The sequence below is a fragment of the Mustelus asterias genome, chromosome 22, assembly GCF_964213995.1.
Source record: "Mustelus asterias chromosome 22, sMusAst1.hap1.1, whole genome shotgun sequence".
Taxonomy (NCBI): Eukaryota; Metazoa; Chordata; class Chondrichthyes; order Carcharhiniformes; family Triakidae; genus Mustelus; species Mustelus asterias.
Window position 1 is genome coordinate 3,338,269 of NC_135822.1, and position 17,628 is coordinate 3,355,896.

The 17,628-nt window shown below is 41.0% G+C and overlaps 1 protein-coding gene across 1 annotated transcript in view; it reads left to right on the forward strand.

Annotated features, from left to right (window-relative positions):
* Positions 1-17,628, forward strand: part of LOC144509811 (guanine nucleotide-binding protein G(I)/G(S)/G(T) subunit beta-1) — an 80,602-nt gene that overhangs the window by 48,387 nt on the left and 14,587 nt on the right. The window contains exons 2-4 of the mRNA XM_078238635.1: positions 1,313-1,420; positions 7,759-7,797; positions 15,270-15,376. Coding sequence (XP_078094761.1) covers positions 1,364-1,420; positions 7,759-7,797; positions 15,270-15,376 — 203 coding nt within the window. The 5' untranslated portion in view covers positions 1,313-1,363. The remainder of the gene's footprint in view (positions 1-1,312; positions 1,421-7,758; positions 7,798-15,269; positions 15,377-17,628) is intronic.

Sequence of the window (17,628 nt, forward strand, 5' to 3'; positions counted from 1 at the left end):
GGTGTCATTGCCTAGCTGCAAACCCAGTTTAGGAGAATGGGCCAATCAAATTGCTGGTTGGAAGCCATTTTGCAATTGAGACTTAATTCCTGTGCTGTTGTGATCGAGGTATTCACTTCAAATAAAATTGTCATCCTGGCGAGTTGGACAGTGAATTTTGTCAGCCATAGTTACATTTAAGTTCATATTGTAAAGTTTCTATAGTTACAAAAATATAGAATTGTTCAATCAGAATTAAATGTTTAATTGCGAGTTTGTTTCTTGAAAAATCTTAACCATTGAGAAATTTAGTTGGTCAAGTTTGTCTGTAGTTTGGATTTTTCAAGAAACCTTTGAAGGGGATGTACTGTACCAAAATGTGTAGTTCCCAAGCAGGTCAGTTTGAGCTGCTGCATGACTTATCCATTGTATTTGTAACATAGTGGTAAAATTAACCATTGGAACAATCATTTCAGTTAATGCAACTTGATTTATTAGTGTCTGTGAAATGGCAAGTAGATTCTTGTTCAGGTAACAGAAAAGAACCAAAGTGATTTTTGTAATTCTAATTTCTCTGAAAATCACATCTCCCAGCTATAAATGGAACCTAGCTATTGTTCCATCGAAATGCCAGTTTTCTATTAGCTTAGCATAGAGAGGGGCAGTGGTATAAATGTAAATTGCGAGTCTTATGGCAGTAACTGGATTTGGGTCATGGATTGTGGTGGGTTTGTGTAATCAGCAGATTTTTGTTAAACCGATTTGGCTTAGCATCCGAATCAACAACATTGAGCCTGAGTGAATTATACTGCTGAGAAAGACGCAGCCATACACACCTAACGAATAGACTAGACTCTAGGAAAGTGGTGAACTATTAGGACAAGCTGACATTTAGAAACTCAAAAGGAATTGCAAGTCATAATTGTAAGTATGCAATAATGAAGAATCTTTTTCCTGGTTGAAGCAGCGCTGTTGGTGGAGATTCTTTCTACCCCTCAGTGCGAAGAGAATTTAAAAGAAAAATAGATATGAGGTGCTCTGGAATGCTTTACTAGGTGTTCCAGCATTTTGTATCTGCATAATAGTTGCTTAATTTTGATTACATGTAAAATGTGGAGTAAAATTTTAAAAGTCAATTCTGTTAGTGTTTTGAAATTTTGATCATAAATTTAATCCTGATGCTTTCCTTATGAATTTTTTTCTACCTAAAAGTAATGGAAAATCTGGCTTGCAGTCCTTTGACTCCCCTCCTACACTTTAGCTTTATTGGATTATTTTTTCCTTTAATCTCTGATCGTTTTCAGATTATGCATTGCTACCATTTCTTTTTCAGATATCAGTGTATCCCAGTGGAGGCAATAAAGCACAAGTTTAGTACAGGAAAATGAGTGAACTGGATCAATTACGTCAGGAGGCTGAGCAACTGAAGAATCAGATCCGAGTGAGTATTGCATCAGCTAGCCCACATTTGCAAATGCAGAACTATAGTTTGCTTTGAATTCATAAGTAGGCAGTTTTTAAAAAAAATTAAACTTAAAAGGAATAACTGTATTGCTATCAGTGCACTATACTGTGAATGGTAGATTGTATCTGTAGTTTCCTGTATAGTAAGTTCAGTATCTTGACATGCTATAATTTAGGGAGGTGAGAAAGTGTGTTTCAGACCTAATATTCATGTGCATTGTGGTTGGCCAGTAGGGAGTTTCCTTTGGTGGGGCTGATTAGCTAGTTGTTTATCTGTCCCCTGAATTTGAAACCTCCTTAACCCCCAAATTACTTGTGCTTTAATTGGAATTATTCCGCCTGCAGTCAGCAAGTCAGAAGTCTCCAGGGGTTCAAGGTACTGAATGTCAGATATGTGTTTTGATCCTGTCTCTGATATATGAATGTACAATGTCCACTTAAGGTGTTCTGAGCACTCTGGTTCCAACAACGTTCTAAGACCTGTTAAAATAATGGTTTTGAAGATCAGAGACATTTGTACCTTTGATTTCTACATTCACTGGGTAGTCAGTCAGATTGTTTGTTAAGATTTATGGGCTTCATTAACTGCAAAACATGTTTACCTGGTTGGCAGCTGACTTTCCTATAGTCCATCATGCACATGATACAAATTACCTATCTACAGCAACGATTCCATTGCTGGATGAGTGGGTGAATAATCTAAGCACTTTGGTACCTTTCAGCTGCACATGTTGGTGAAATTTGTGCGCACTATACCTAAACTGGTTCAGCTACTGCTTATGCACATGAATGCATTGATGTATTGTATGGAATTTGAAGCACAGACAGAGGCCATTTAGCCCACTTGCTAGTATATATGCTCCAAGTTAGTAGTATCAAAATGCTTCTCGCTATTTTTTGAAGTGCGTCGATTATTATATCGCCAGGGACACGATGTAGGATATGCCAAACAAAAAACAGCTTCTTTAGCAGTTGATAGTCCTGCAGAAACAATCAATTGGATAAGTATGAACCATTCAAAGTGTTCAAGCTGAAAACGCTACTATTGGGAAAGGAGCTGTTCTCATCTTGACCCTCTGGTGTCTGAATTGTGCAACACCTCTTGGGCCCCATCCCCAAAGTGCTATGCTGCACCCACGCGGCATGTGTTTTCCATCTCCCATAAAGACCATCCTGTGCCCCCCCCCCGCCGCCGCCACCCCGAGTCAGTTCAGAGCAGACTTGTGCTGTAGCCCCATAACCCCAACTGCTGAATTGCGATAATCGGGCAATCAGATGATGGATTTTTCAGTGGCCTGCATTTGAAGACGGGGTTCAGACGTGTGCCTCATTCTTTGCCAGCCTGATCCAGCTCGACACTTCAAGATAAGCCAACTCAATATGTGACTATTCTTAGTATAAAAATGCAACCCAGCAGACATATAATCTGATGAACTGGTATGTCTGATTAAATAAATTCTGCTTCGAAGGATTGCATCTCATTTGATCTCATGTTGCCGGTGCATTTTCACCAGGCCATGGAAAATATCTGCATTGGTCTAATGAGGAGAAGTTCCTTTTGGGTTTCGCTTTTCAACACTCTTCTAGTTGGGGGTGAACAGAAACGGATTGAAAGAATCAGAAGGCATGGGCACAATGTCATCTGAGTTCACAAGACTGCTGCCAACTAACCACCTCAGCATATAGAAATGTCTGGCGAATCGTTTATTTCGAAACACAGAAAAATAGATTATATTTCTGAATAGGTTTCATTCAAATTTTTTCCCAATTATGGACCTCTGGGCTTTGTCACAATGTAAATGATTAAAATTGAACTAATGGGTAAGTGACTTCTTGAAATAAGCTTAGTGTTTAATTTTATTTTCCAATGGAAGGTATAAGATTGCTAGCAGAAGAATTTCCTCCATTCACAGTTCTGAGAAAGCAAAACCTGTTTGTAGTTGTTGCCAAAGAAAGCAATGGCTTTTATCAAATGTGTTTCTTACCATGTTTCATTTAGTGCAAAAGTTAATGGGATTTTTTAAAAAATCATTTTGGGCGACATGGTGGCACAGTGGTTAGCACAGCGCCAGGGATCTGGGTTCAATTCCAGTCTCGGGTGACTGTGTGGAGTTTGCACATTCTCCCCCTGTCTGCGTGCGTGTCTTCCGGGTGCTCCAGTTTCCTCCCACAGTCCAAAGATGTGTGGGCCAGATTAGCCGTGATAAATTGTTCCTTAGTGTTGGTGTTACGGGGATAGGGCCTGGGTGGGATTGTTGTTATTGCAGGCTTGATGAGCTCAATGAATCATACAGCAGAAGAGACCCTTTGGCCCATCGAGTCTGCACTGACACACGAGAAGAATTTGAATTCCCACCACCATCTACCAGCACTTGACCCATGACCTTGAATGTTGTGACGTGCCAGGTGCTCATCAAGGTACTTTTTAACGGATGTGAGGCAACCCGCCTCTACCACCGTCCCAGGCAGCACATTCCAACCATCATTCTGCACCCCCCCCCCCCCCCACCTCCTGCCCCTCACTTTGAACCTATGTCCCCTTGTGATTGACTCTTCAACTAAGGGGAACAGCTGCTCCTTATTCACTCTGTTTATGTTGCTCATAATCTTGTGCACCTCGATCAGATCTCCCCTCAGTCTTTTCTGCTCCAACGAAAACAACTCGAGCCTATCCAATCTCACTTCATAGCTTAAATGTTCCATCCCAAGCAGCATCCTGGTGAATCTCCTCTGCACCCCCTCCAGTGCAATCACATCCCTCCTATAATGTGGTGACCAAAACTGCACACCGTACTCTAGCCGTGGCCTCACCAAAGTTCTATCAACTCCCGCATGACTTCGCTGCTTTTGTAATCTCTGCCTTGATTGATAAAGGCAAGTGTCACATGCCTTTTTCACCACTTTAGCAACATGCCCTTCTGCCTTCAGAGATCTATGGACAACACACCAAGGTCCCTTTGTTCCATAGAACTTCCTAGTGTCCTGTAATTCATTGAGTACTTCATTGTCAAATTACTCCTTCAAAAGTGTATCACCTCACTTTTCAGAGTTTTTTTTTAACTGGTCGGTGCAACATCGTGGGCCGAAGGGCCTGTTCTGCGCTGTAATGTTCTATGTTCTATGTTCTATCTGCCACTTATCTACCCATTTGACTATTCCATCTATATCTTCTTGTAGCCCAAGACACTCCGCCTCACTGTTAACCACCTGGCCAATCTTTGTGTCATCTGCAAACTTACTAATCCTACCCCTCACGTAGTCATCAATGTTGTTTATGTAAATGACGAATAATAGGGAGCCCAACACATATCCCTATGGTATGTCACTGGACACTGGCTTCCAGTCGCTAAAGCAGCCTCTGATTCCTACAACTGAGCCAATTTTGAATCCACTTTATCAAATTACCCTGTACCCATGTGTATTTACCTTCTTTACAAGTCTCCCATGTGGGACCTTGTAAAAGGCTTTTCTGAAATCCATATAAACTACATCAACTGCATTACCCTCATCTACACACCTGGTCACCATCTCAAAACATTCAGTCAACTTTGTTAGGCATGACCTCCTTCTGACGAAGCCATGCTGACTGTCCCTGATCAAACCTTGCCTCTCCAAGTGGGGATAGATGCTCTCCTTCAGAAGTTTCTCCAATAGTTTCCCTATCACTGACGTGAGGCTCACTGGTCTTTACTTCCCTGGCTTGTCTCTACAATAAGAAGTCTCACAACACCAGGTTAAAGTCCAACAGGTTTATTTGGTAGCAAAAGCCACAAGCTGTCGGAGCGCTGCTCCTTCATCAGGTGAGTAGGAGTTATGTTCACAAATCGGGCATATAAAGACACAAACTCAATTTACAAGATAATGGTTGGAATGCGATTCTTTACAGGTAATCAAGTCTTAAAGCTACAGACAATGCGAGCGGAGAAAGGGTTAAGCACAGGTTAAAGAGGTGTGTATTGTCTCCAGCCAGGACAGTTAGTGAGATTTTGCAAGCCCAGGCAAGTCGTGGGGGGGTTACAGATATTGTGACATGAACCCAAGTTCCCGGTTGAGGCTGTCCTCATGTGCGGAACGTGGCTATCAGTTTCTGCTCAGCGATTCTGCGTTGTTGTGTGTCGTGAAGGCCGCCTTGGAGAACACTTACCCGAAGATCAGAGGCTGAATGCCCGTGACTGCTGAAGTGGCGGTGTTCTCGCGTGAGATGATGGCACCCGTGTCGATGATCCGGCACGTCTTGCAGAAGTTGCTGTGGCAGGGTTGTGTGGTGTCATGGTCACTGTTCTGCAAGATGTGCCGGATCATCGACATGGATGCCATCATCTCACATGAACACCATCCACCAGGTACACGGTACATACTCTTGCAAATCGGCCAATGTTGTCTACCTGATACGCTGCAGGAAAGGATGTCCCGAGGTATGGTACATTGGGGAGACCATGCAGACGTTACAACAACGGATGAATGAACACTGCTCGACAATCATCAGGCAGGAGTGTTCTCTTCCTGTTGGGGAACACTTCAGCAGTCACGGGCATTCGACCTTTGATCTTCGGGTAAGTATTCTCCAAGGTGGCCTTCACGACACACGACAACGCAGAATCGCTAAGCAGAAACTGATGGCCAAGATCCACACACGTGAGGACGGCCTCAACCGGGATCTTGGGTTCATGTCACACTATCTGTAACCCCCACGACTTGCCTGGTCTTGCAAAATCTCTCGAAGTGACCTGGCTGGAGACAATACACACCTCTTTAACCTGTGCTTAACCCTTTCTCCGCTCACATTGTCTGTAGCTTTAAGACTTGATTACCTGTAAAGAATCGCATTCCAACCATTATCTTGTCAATTGAGGTTGTGTCTTTATATGCTCTGTTTGTGAACACAACTCCCACTCACCTGATGAAGGAGCAGCGCTCTGAAAGCTTGTGGCTTGTGCTACCAAATAAACCTGTTGGACTTTAGCCTGTTGTTGAGACGACTTACTGTGCTTACCCCAGTCCAACGCCGGCATCTCCACATCTTGTCTCTACAACCCTTCTTAAATAGCAGAACCACATTAGCTGTTCTCCAATCGTCTGGCACCTCCCCTGTGGCAAGAGAGGAATTGAAAATTCGGGTCAAAGCCCCTGCAATCTCCTCCTTTGCCTCCCATAGCAGCCTAGGGCCTCCTCCTGCATTGTAGGGATTCTATGAAACTGCTGAAGAGGATTATTGCCATTTCTGGTAATTGTATATTTTGGGAGTAAGCACAACCAAAGTCCAACTAAATGGAATTGACTGACCTGATGAATTTGTTCCGGGCTATTCACGTGTTTTTCGCATTACAGTATCACTTCACTGAACTCGAACTAAAGTAATCATCATTAGTGTATTCTGACTTTTTTTAACTTCATGTCTGTTTAAAAATTGTGGCTGTTCTAAAAGTTTTCAGAATAAACAGTTTGCAGTCGCCCAGTGACTGTTGCATTGAACAGCAGCTGGAAGTCATGAATTCCAATTCCATTGCAGCAAATTGTGAAGTTGAATTCAATACACCTTGGCCAAAACCTTAAAAAAACAAGTGCCATGGAAGCTGCTGAATATTTTGAACCCAATTGGTTCGTGGGTGTCCTGCTGCCTCTACCTGGTGGGGCCTACACAGCCCCAAGTCCACATTGTGTTGTCTCAAACATTTGGAAAAAAAGACATAGGAGCAAGAGTAGACATTTCAGCCCCTCGAGCTTGCTCCGCCATTCACTGCAATCATTGCTGATCTTATCTCCATCTTCCTGTCTGCTCTCCAGCACCCTTCATCCCACACTAATGAAACTTATCTATCTCATTTGTTTAGTATTCCAATGTTTACTGCACTCTGGAGTAGAGAATTCCACAGATTCACAACCCTTTGAATGAAGTAATTCCTCATTTCTGTTTTACATCTGCCACCCCTTAACCTAAAGCTGTGGTGCCTCGTTCTAGAATTTCCGACAAGGTGAAACATCCACTCTGTCTACCCTGTCAATCTCCTTCAGAGTCTTGTACTTAAATTAGATTTCCCCTCACTCTCCTCAACTCCAGCAAGTATAGGCTTAAACTGCTCAATCTTTCTTCATAAGACAAGTCCTCAATGCTCTTGGACAGCTGGGGATGGGTAACAAATACAGCTTTGCTATTGTCTTCCACGTTCCAAGGAATTTAAGAAAATCAAAATTGACAAATCATTTTTCGACAGATTGAATTACAAGAATGCTCTAGAAGATATTGACCATTCTAGATGGACTTTTATGGGAATATGTTGGTGCAATTTTTAATTTGTCTCCCATTTTCCTTTTCAGGATGCCAGAAAAGCATGTGCAGATGCCACTCTGGCCCAGGTAAGGATATAGTTAGTGATGGCATATTCTGATTATTAGATCGGCTACAAGCTTTTCCACCTTTAGATATTTTTAAGTAGTTTAGCTACAAGCTTCAGAAAAAGCGAATTTTTAAGAAGGGGAAGGTAAATCTTCTTTCAGTTGTCATTAGAGGATACTCAAAGAAACGGGCTAGTCAGGCCACCAGCATGCATCCGTAAAGGACAGGCTGTTAAATTAATTTGTTTATTGTTGAAATAATTGGAATATGAAGCGATTTTTAAAAATGCAGTCAATAATATATGTATGGATGTTCAAAAAATATTTGATAAAGTGAGGTGGAAGGAACCTGTGAAATTTGAAGCATGAGAATGTAGCTCAAACAGCAGCAAATAACAGACAGGAAAAATAACAAAATGTGATCAACAAATTGGCATCTTGCAACCCAGTCTAGTACTCGCTGTTTGTAGAAATAATTTGGGCGTAGGCAGAGCAGGAATAACATTTGCTGAGTGATATCAAATTGGGGAGTAGTACAAAATGTGAGGGAGAACTTGGAGGAACTCGAGGAGGTCATAAACAGATTAGTGAACGAGGCCTATGGCCTTTGTAGATGAATGAAGAGGCAATACCTTTGGGGGGGGGGAGGGGGGACAAAATATATCTAGAGATAGTAGAGAGATAAATATTATCCATAAACCCTGCATGGGTGCAGCAAAAGCTTCAAAGATTTGTTTACTGAACGTTGAAATAAGTGAATCTAGCCTCTTCAACCAAAGGGGTTTTTTTTTTGCTGTGTGCTGCAAAGTTTTCTGGGCCAAAATTTCCTTTAATAGGAGAGCAAATACACTTCTTGACCCATGGTGTTCAGACTGGCTAACTTTGCATTATAGATCACAGAAATCCATTCAAAACCATGCCATGTTTATAGCATCACAGAACTTGCAGCATAGTGGGCATTACCGCTATTTTAGCTCCCCTCCCGGAGAGAAAATCATTCCAATCTCCTATTTTATATATTTTTATGTTTATTTTGTCAAACATTGAAAGAATTTGTTTCCAACAAATTTCCCCTTCATTATTCTGGGGCTAAATTAGTTTTTAGTGATCCCTGACCTGATTAGTTGGCATCCTTCCATCTGCAAGAGATGATGGGAATGAAACTGCAGAACTTGGATGTGTTGAATTGAGATTAAATGTTGCACTTCTTTTGGTGACTGAACAAGCTGATTCTGGGAAGGCAAAGTCTGCCACACGTGTCACACATGAAGTTGCCCCTTGGTGTGGGATGATCTGTGCAGGTACCATGTTTGCAGGGCTGACGTCGGCTTTGAAGCTTCTGAAACAACATTGTTGTGGCAAATTCTAGCCTATTGCACGTGTCACACTTACATTGATTATCAGCTAGAGTTTATGTTGACTGCAAGTCTTCATGCATGCCAGGGCACCAGTTTCCAAGCTGGCGAATCTTCATTTGTTTTTTGGGTGCCTGTTTACTGTCCGATTGTCAGGATAGGATCTTTATCCTCATGTACTCATAGAGAAAAGCAGACGTAGGCAGCGCAGTACCTTACTGGCTGCAGGTTACCCAGCTTGAGGTGGATGGTGACTAACCTGTAGAATGTAATAATGCTTCCCACTGTTGGAAGCGTCCATCCCTTATGCTGTTGAACTGGGTTGAAAAGCTGTAAACTGCCACCTCGCGATTTGCTCCCTTGCTGGTAAGAGTATCGCTGAATTGCCGTCTGCATTTCTTTGGCAGCGTAGCCTGAGCAGGATTTAGAGGCTTAGACTTGCCCACCTTAGGCTTCTCTCTCTCTCCAGACCTTAGACTGAATTCAAAGCAAGACACTTTAAGGGCCCATTCAGGAGTTGCATTTGCTAAAGAGCTCATCAACTGCCTATAGGACACCCCAGTGCCTGTGGCACAAGGAAGTGAGTTCCATTTGACCCGTAGCAGGTTGAGAGCAGGCCAGGGTGTGTCCCCGCACCGGTCAGCCTGTGTATCATGTCTCTGGGAACCAAAGTTTCTCCGTGACCCCCTGCAGTTCAATGTAGGGTGCCTAGTTTCTGTGTGTCACTGCAAGGAGGCACTACAGGGGTCTTGCTGTTGCAAAGACTGTGTACAGGCAGGAAAGACTTTATGCATTTGGCTCTTCCTTGTTAACAGTATGCTACCTAGCGCTAATGGGTCATGCAACTGTACTTGGCACACGGCACCACCTGTAGCAAAGCCACTGGCAAACAAAACAATGAACTTCTTCATTGGCCTTAAACCACAATCTTTCTTTTGACAGCCAAACATGCTAACCGACTGTCACCCCAATCAGTGTACCAGTATTTAATTAATTACTTTAAGACTTCAGAACTTTGGCAAAATCGGATATAAGGAAGCGAATGGGATTCTGGATTTTTAAAGGATTTATGGCAAGCAGTTGATAAATTGTAGAAGACATTGACACCTTGGTTGTTTGTAGTTCCAAGTATCCTATGGAGGGAATGATATCAATCATGGGAAGAGCTGTAACACAAATTAAAAGTTATAATGATGAAGGAAATAAAACATTTTAATTGGAAACAGAAGGGAAAGAGAAATATCTTAAGAATTTTGAAATTTATAAAACTTTAAAAATTAATTAATCTTTTGGGGATTTGTAATGAGCAATTAAAATCAATTGTCTACAGAATAATGAATTTTATAATGGAAGGATATTAAAATTTTTACTTGGACAAGTCTTGTCAAAACATTAAAAAGAAAATAACTTCTTAGATTCTATAAACATACCATGGATTTGAACGGATTCCTGTAATCTACAATGCCGAGTTAGCCAGATTAGATATAATGGTCAGCGAAACTTTGTGGTTCCTCAATTTTTAAAGGCTTGTTATTTTTCTTGAAATGTTTGCACAACTTTTACAGTTTACAAGTCTTGCTGAAAAAATAGACACATTGAAGCTTTTCTTGCACTCAGCAGGACATTTCACAAGAATACCGATTTATAAGAGTAAACAATTTATACTCTGAGAAGAAAGTGCTGATTGGTTAGGAAGCAGGCTCTGGTTGAGGTGTTGCCATGGGGACTGCATCACATGACTGAGATAACTGCTAAGCATTGTTCAAATATCCAATATATAGATGATACCATTGCTATATCTAAGTTTGCAGCTACATGTAATAATTTATGTACATGTCTTAATGGCTCCAAACTCCACCCAAGTTTACCCTTGAAATGGAGCAGTCCTGTCAACTTCCTTTCCTTAATGTACTATTGATAAATCTGGCAACAGGTTCACTACCACAGTCTCCCTCAATCCTGCCTTCACTGGTCAATATGCACTTGGGATTCTTACAGTTCCGCATGCTATAAGATTGGTCTTATTGACTGCCTTGTAAATAAGGCCTGATTCAATTGCTCATCGTACAAGTTTGATGCTAAATTAGGGGGCACCAAAGGTATCCTGTGGGATAATGGCTACCCTGATGGAATGTTTTGCACTTTATATCTCTCAGACTTGGGCTGAAGGCTGTCACTTTTGGCCCTGACAAATGTCCAGTCTACTTCGGACCACCCTAGTAGGGCAAGATATCTCATAAATTTGAGCAGCAAGTGAAGCTAGCTGTTTCACACTGCTACCATGCAGTAGCAGCATGAGTGGTATTCACCATTAACAGGAGCTGCCATCAAGCCAAAACAATGTTGTGCCTATCACACGAGTAATGTCGTATATGAATTTCCGTGCCAGTGTGATGCTAGGTATGTAGACCATATGTCCCAAAGGCTGGTGGATCACATTAAACAACGTGTCCCTTGCGCTGTTTACAACAGACAAGGTACAGACCATACCCAACACGATTGCAAACTCTATTCAAGCATTTGCCAAATAATCCTGACAACCAATTTAATTGTCAGTGGGGTTGCAGCATGTTGCACACTGTAAAAAGTTTGCATGTTCTCCATGTCTGTTTGGGTTTCCTCCCAGTCCAAAGATGTGCAGGTGAGGTGGATTGCCCATGGTAAATGCACAAGGTTATTGGAGTGAGGAGGGAGATGATCTTTCAGAGTTGGTACAGGCTCAATGGGCCAAATGGCGGCCTCCTGCGCTTTAGGGATTCTATGGATTTACGTGTACTGGAAGCTGCATATATTAATTCATAGGCCCTGTTCTTTGAAGACAGAATGTACACGCATTACACCCATTTCAGCTAAACAAAAGTGACAGCCATTGGCTGACTCATTCCTCAGGGCAATGCTTTGACCAATCAGGCTCAAGCTGCTGGCTTGACCGTTAACTGTCAGTTACCACCAACTTGTGCATTCTCCATGTCAACACCTCAACCAATCAGAGCCCATTTGCCAACCAATCAGCACTTGGGGGCAGCACAGTGATTAGCACTGCTGTCTCTCAACGCCAGGGATCCGGGTTCAATTCCGATCTTGGGCGACTGTCCATGTGGAGTTTGCATGTTCTCCCTGTGTCTGTATGGGTTTCCTCCCACAATCCAAAGTTGTGCAGTTAGGTTAATTGGCCACACTAAATTGTCCCTTAGTGTCAGGGGGATTACGGGGATGTGGCCTGTTGTAGATGCAGGCTTGATGGGCCAAATGGCCTCTTTCTGCATTGTATGGATTCTAAGAATAATCATCTCTTCTCATACAGGGTGAATCTTTATATCGGTAATTCTTGCGAAGTGTCCTGATTGCAAAACGAAAAGCTTCAACATCTTTTTTTTCCAGCAGTACTCGAGTCCTGTACTATGAAATAACTATTAGCCAGTTTGTTTACTGACGTGTATACTGTGTTCACGTTACAAAGGTGGCTAGATTAACTCATTTCAACATTCAGTCAATAATTCTTGTTTCGATTTCTATGTAGCTAATACCTTCCATGCCCTCATGGCAGGCTGGTGCAAAAGATTAAATCTCACGGGATCAGGGACGAACTAGCTAGATGGATTTGGAACTGGCTTGGCCATAGAAGTCAAGAGGGTGGCAGTGGAAGGGTCTTTTTCTGAATGGAGGTCTGTAACCAGTGGTGTTCCGCAGGGATCAATGCTGGGACTTCTGCTGTTTGTAATATATATAAATGACTTGGGCGGCGGGGGGGGGGGGGGACGTAGCTGGTCTGATTAAGTTTGCGGGTGATACTAAGATTGGCGGAGTTGCGGATTGTGATGAAGATTGTCAGAGAATACAGCAGGATATATAGACTGGAAAATTGGGCGGAGAAACAGCAGATGGAATTTAATCCGGACAAATGCGTGATGATGCATTTTGGTAGATCCAATTCAGGTGGGAGCTATCAGGAGCATAGACACACAGATCTGGGAGTTCAGGTCCACAAATCTTTAAAAGTGGCAGCACAGGTGGAAAAGGTGGTGAGGAAAGCACATGGCATGCTTTCCTTCATCGGATGGGGCATCGAGTATAAAAATTGGCAAATTATATTACAGTTGTATAAAACAGTTGTTCGGCCACATTTGGAATACGGTGTCCAATTCTGGTCACCACACTACCAGAAGGATGTGGAGGCTTTGGAGAAAGTGCAGAAAAGGTTGACCAGGATGTTACCTGGTATGGAGGGTATTAGCTATGAGGAGAGGTTGAATAAACTGGGATTGTTCTCCCTGGAAAGATGGAGGCTGAGGAGGCGACGTGATAGAAGTTTCCAAAATTATAAAAGGTACAGATAGGGTGAACTGTTGGAAGCTTTTCCCCAGGGCAGAAATGACAATTACAAGGGGGCACAAGTTCAAGATCGGGGGGAAAGGTTCAGTGGAGATATTTGGGAGAAGTTTTTAACATGGGGTGGTGGGGGCCTGGAATGCACTGCCAAGTGAGGTGGTTGAGGCAGTTACGTTAGCCACATTTAAGACTCACCTTGATAGGCATATGAACAAGCGGGGTACAGAGGGATATAAGTGGTTGGTTTAGATAGGTAAAGTGATTGGCACAGGCTTGGAGGGCCGAAGGGCCTGTTCTTGTGCTGTTTTATTCTTTGGATTTCAATTTTCATCCTGCACATTCAGCTGCGAAAAATACATTTAGAAATAATTGCAGTCAAAATCATCTTTTCATCTTGGACCATGACAGGTTTAACATGTTTTTGCTGCATGTCACCACTTAAGCTAAGGATGTGTCATGATATTACTGGCCTGTAGAATTTTCATACAAACTAGAGTCTGGTGCACTGGAGAGAGGTTTTGGTAAAATTAGGGAGTTTAAATCTAAATATTGTCCATAAAATTTTAAGATTTAATTTGCCATAGACAGCGTAAGCAAATTTCAGAAATGGCATTCTAGTCCACCCAACCACAGACATACCACTGGACTTGCTGTACAGAGAAGATAAATCACTGAATGGACTTGGCCATAACTCTTGACATCTTCAATTACTAACCGTTATGTAAATATCTCTTTCCATTTATATTTCAAAATCAGTGGCTGAAATGCTTTTCCTACCTATACCATTTTTAGTTCCAAACTTTTCTGCGGATACTTTCTGCTTTCATAAGGTCATAAGAAATAGCAACAGGGCTGGGCTATTCGGCCCATTGCGTCTGCCGCACCATTCGATAAGATCATGGCTGATCTGATTGTGCTCTTAACTCCACTTCCCTGCCTGTACCCTATTTTATGTTTTCACCCTTGGGTTAATGTTTCTTCGATCTTTCATCATCCTGGTGTCATGTAACTTATTTTCCCACAATTTTAAGCTTTCTACATAATAGTAAAATATATAAATAAGGATCATCTTTGTTCTACATGAGTGAACTGATCTCAGCTTGCTATTTCACTTGGGGAAGGAGAGCTGGGGCTAATGGTCGGGAGTCTATCTGAATTCTTATTACTGCTATTAAATTTTCCTTACTCAGAAAAGAACGTTTCATGATTAGATTCATTAACCTGTTGGCTTTGTCAATTTGATTTGCTCTATTATTGTCACATGTATTAGTATACAGTGAAAAGTATTGTTTCTTGCGCGCTATACAGATAAAGCATTCGGTTCATAGAGTACATAGGGGAGAAGGAAAGGAGTGAGTGCAGAATGTAATGCTACAGTTTGCCAGCTTCATAAATATACCAGCAGCAAAAGCTCAGAAGAAAAATGTTGGGCGTGCTGGAAATCTGAAACAAAAACAGCAAGTGCTTGAAATACTAGCAGTATTTCTGAGTTCTGAAGTACTTGATTCCAAGGTCTAGCAGTATCTGGAGAGAGAAAAACAATTAATGCTTCAAAACAAAAGGCTCTTCAGAATGTTCTGCAGAAGTGTCATGTTTAGCTTGAAACAACAACTTTCCTGTCCTCAAATGCTGCCGGACTTGCTGAGTGTTCCCAGCAGTTGCTGTTTTTAGTTTAAGTACAAAAGAATCTTTCAGTATTGGATTGTTTCAGGTTTATGGTTATTGTGGTCATGGTTCTAAAATTCTTATGAAATAAGTGAACTGGAAAAGGTTCTCTGATGCAAGCTGACATTTTGTTTTGCTCTTTAGATCACAGCTAACATTGACCCAGTGGGTCGAATTCAGATGCGTACCAGGCGAACACTACGAGGCCACCTTGCTAAGATTTATGCAATGCACTGGGGTACCGACTCCAGGTGTGTACATCATTAGTTCTCTTGTTTTCTAAGTGTTATTATAGATTCAGATGGATGGTGACTGTTAGAGCAGTGGCATGGGATAAAGTAAGTTCATTAGGATTTAAAAAAAATAACAAACTGTCTTCTCATTGGCACAGTGCCATTTTAAATGGAATTTTGTTTGCTCCTTAATCCCAACAGGCCTGTTTTCATTACCTAATGACTCTGGAGAGAGACCAGTGCACAACATAAACGTGTGGCATTCTGTAAAAACATAAAATGTTAACCGCAGTGTTTTTAATGCTGTGCAGTTGATGTCGAGGCTTGAAACGAAAGAACGAATAAAGGACTGTATCACCTAGTTACTTAGCACTGGATTTCTTCTGGGTGAGGGGGTTAACTTTAACTTAGTTATATTGTGAACGATGTTCACATATGAAACATCTTTCTCTTATGCCATTAAAATTTGTTATGTCAGTTTTGCAAACTGAGCAATGATTGGAATACAGTTTTTTAAATAAGGTCTGTCACCATGTAACTATTTTTAATGAGAAACCTGCTTGGCTGCATTCACACTTGTGCGGATTTCAGTAATCCGTATCAGTATTCAGTCAAACCAGATTTGCTGAAATGCTGTAGGACAGTAAATGAAACAAATACTAACCTGCCAACAAAGTTTAATGCAGCACAATTGATGCATTGTTATTTTAGGTTTTGCATATTCTGACATTGGAAACATTTTCATTTTCAACGCAAGATGATGCTTCGTGCAAAGAAGGGTTTCAGCATCCAGATTTTCAAAATATGGATGGGTAAATGCACAAACCAAGACTTGGCTAATTAAACTGAAGCAGGTGTGGATTAGACCACTGGGGAAATCTAACTGCTTTGTGATTAGAAGCATCTATACCCTGGAGACGATCAGGGAATGGGTTTGTTTAGATGAGCAGTATGACCCAGCATTTCGGCAACTTTGCCAAATTCTAGTAGCAAACGGGTACTCCCCTCCTCCCTTTGTTCGTCAGATGTGTGCTTTAATATAGTTTAGATATTTGTCCTTGGCCACCCACTTAGAAGTTAAATGTAATTTAAAATATGTATTTATTGTTTCCAAAATGTCCATTATTAAATCAAGCTTGTTTTTTGAAATACAGATTTTAGTAAACATTCCGTTGTTGAATATATATCTGACCGAAGCAGAGCCTTCCTGCGCTTACAGTCAGGTGGCTTGCTGTTTACCACTTCCAGCTGCTGTTTATGACTTTCATGAAAATAACGCATGTCACGCAAAATGCTTTATTTTTGTGGAATGGAATATTAAAGTTGATAATTATGGGCCCCTGTAACCTTAAAATTGTATAGAAGTATACCTATTGATAAAGGATCCTAAACGCTGAATGCATATAGTGGTATATCTTTGAAGAGATTTTAACTGGTCGCTCTAATTTGATGCATTATATTCAAAGATTTAAATTTGTCAAATTATTTGCCATAACTGCAATATGCAGAAAGCTAAATTGCATAGTGATTAGGTTAACATGAGACTTAATTAATGTTACAGCTAAAATTCAGAAGCAGAAACTGAATTTTTTTTTAATTATTTAGATTAAAGTGTATTGCAGACCTTGATTGTTATTGCTCCAAGTTATTGAACCCTTGATAATTAATGACGCACGAAGGAAAACCTGAGGTGTATATAACTGCACCTGTCATTAGAAGCACTGAAAATATGGAAAATTTTAAACTCTTAATAATTTTACCTGTATTTTGATAAAATTGGAAATGTAATAGTGTCCAGTACTTGAGTGCCAAAAGTTAATGCTAACCAATTCCATTAAGCATGTTATGTAAATGGAGTACAAAAATGCGCTAAAACTGTGGACTATTATTGTTTACCTCCAAAGTATCAAGTTGAATTAATTAAAATGAAGTATTATTTATAAAATAGCTTTTTATGATGAATTATTTAGGTTTGATGTTGAAATATTTTGTAAAAGAGCAAAGTTGAAATCCACTGTACAATTTCTCCATTAAATCTGAAATAATTGTTTATTTAAGAAACTTTTAAATCTATTTAGTATTGTGCTGAATTTGGTTTAGTGCATATGATGAGCAAAACAGCCTAGTGGAATAGTCATTTTGAGAGCTACCTAATGCTTTAGGCATTTACAAACTTTGAAATACCCATGTTTAACCACATGTTAGTAAGGTGTTCTGGGGAATACACTTTGCTTGTATTTGTCATGTGAAACATTTACCTGTGGGTATTC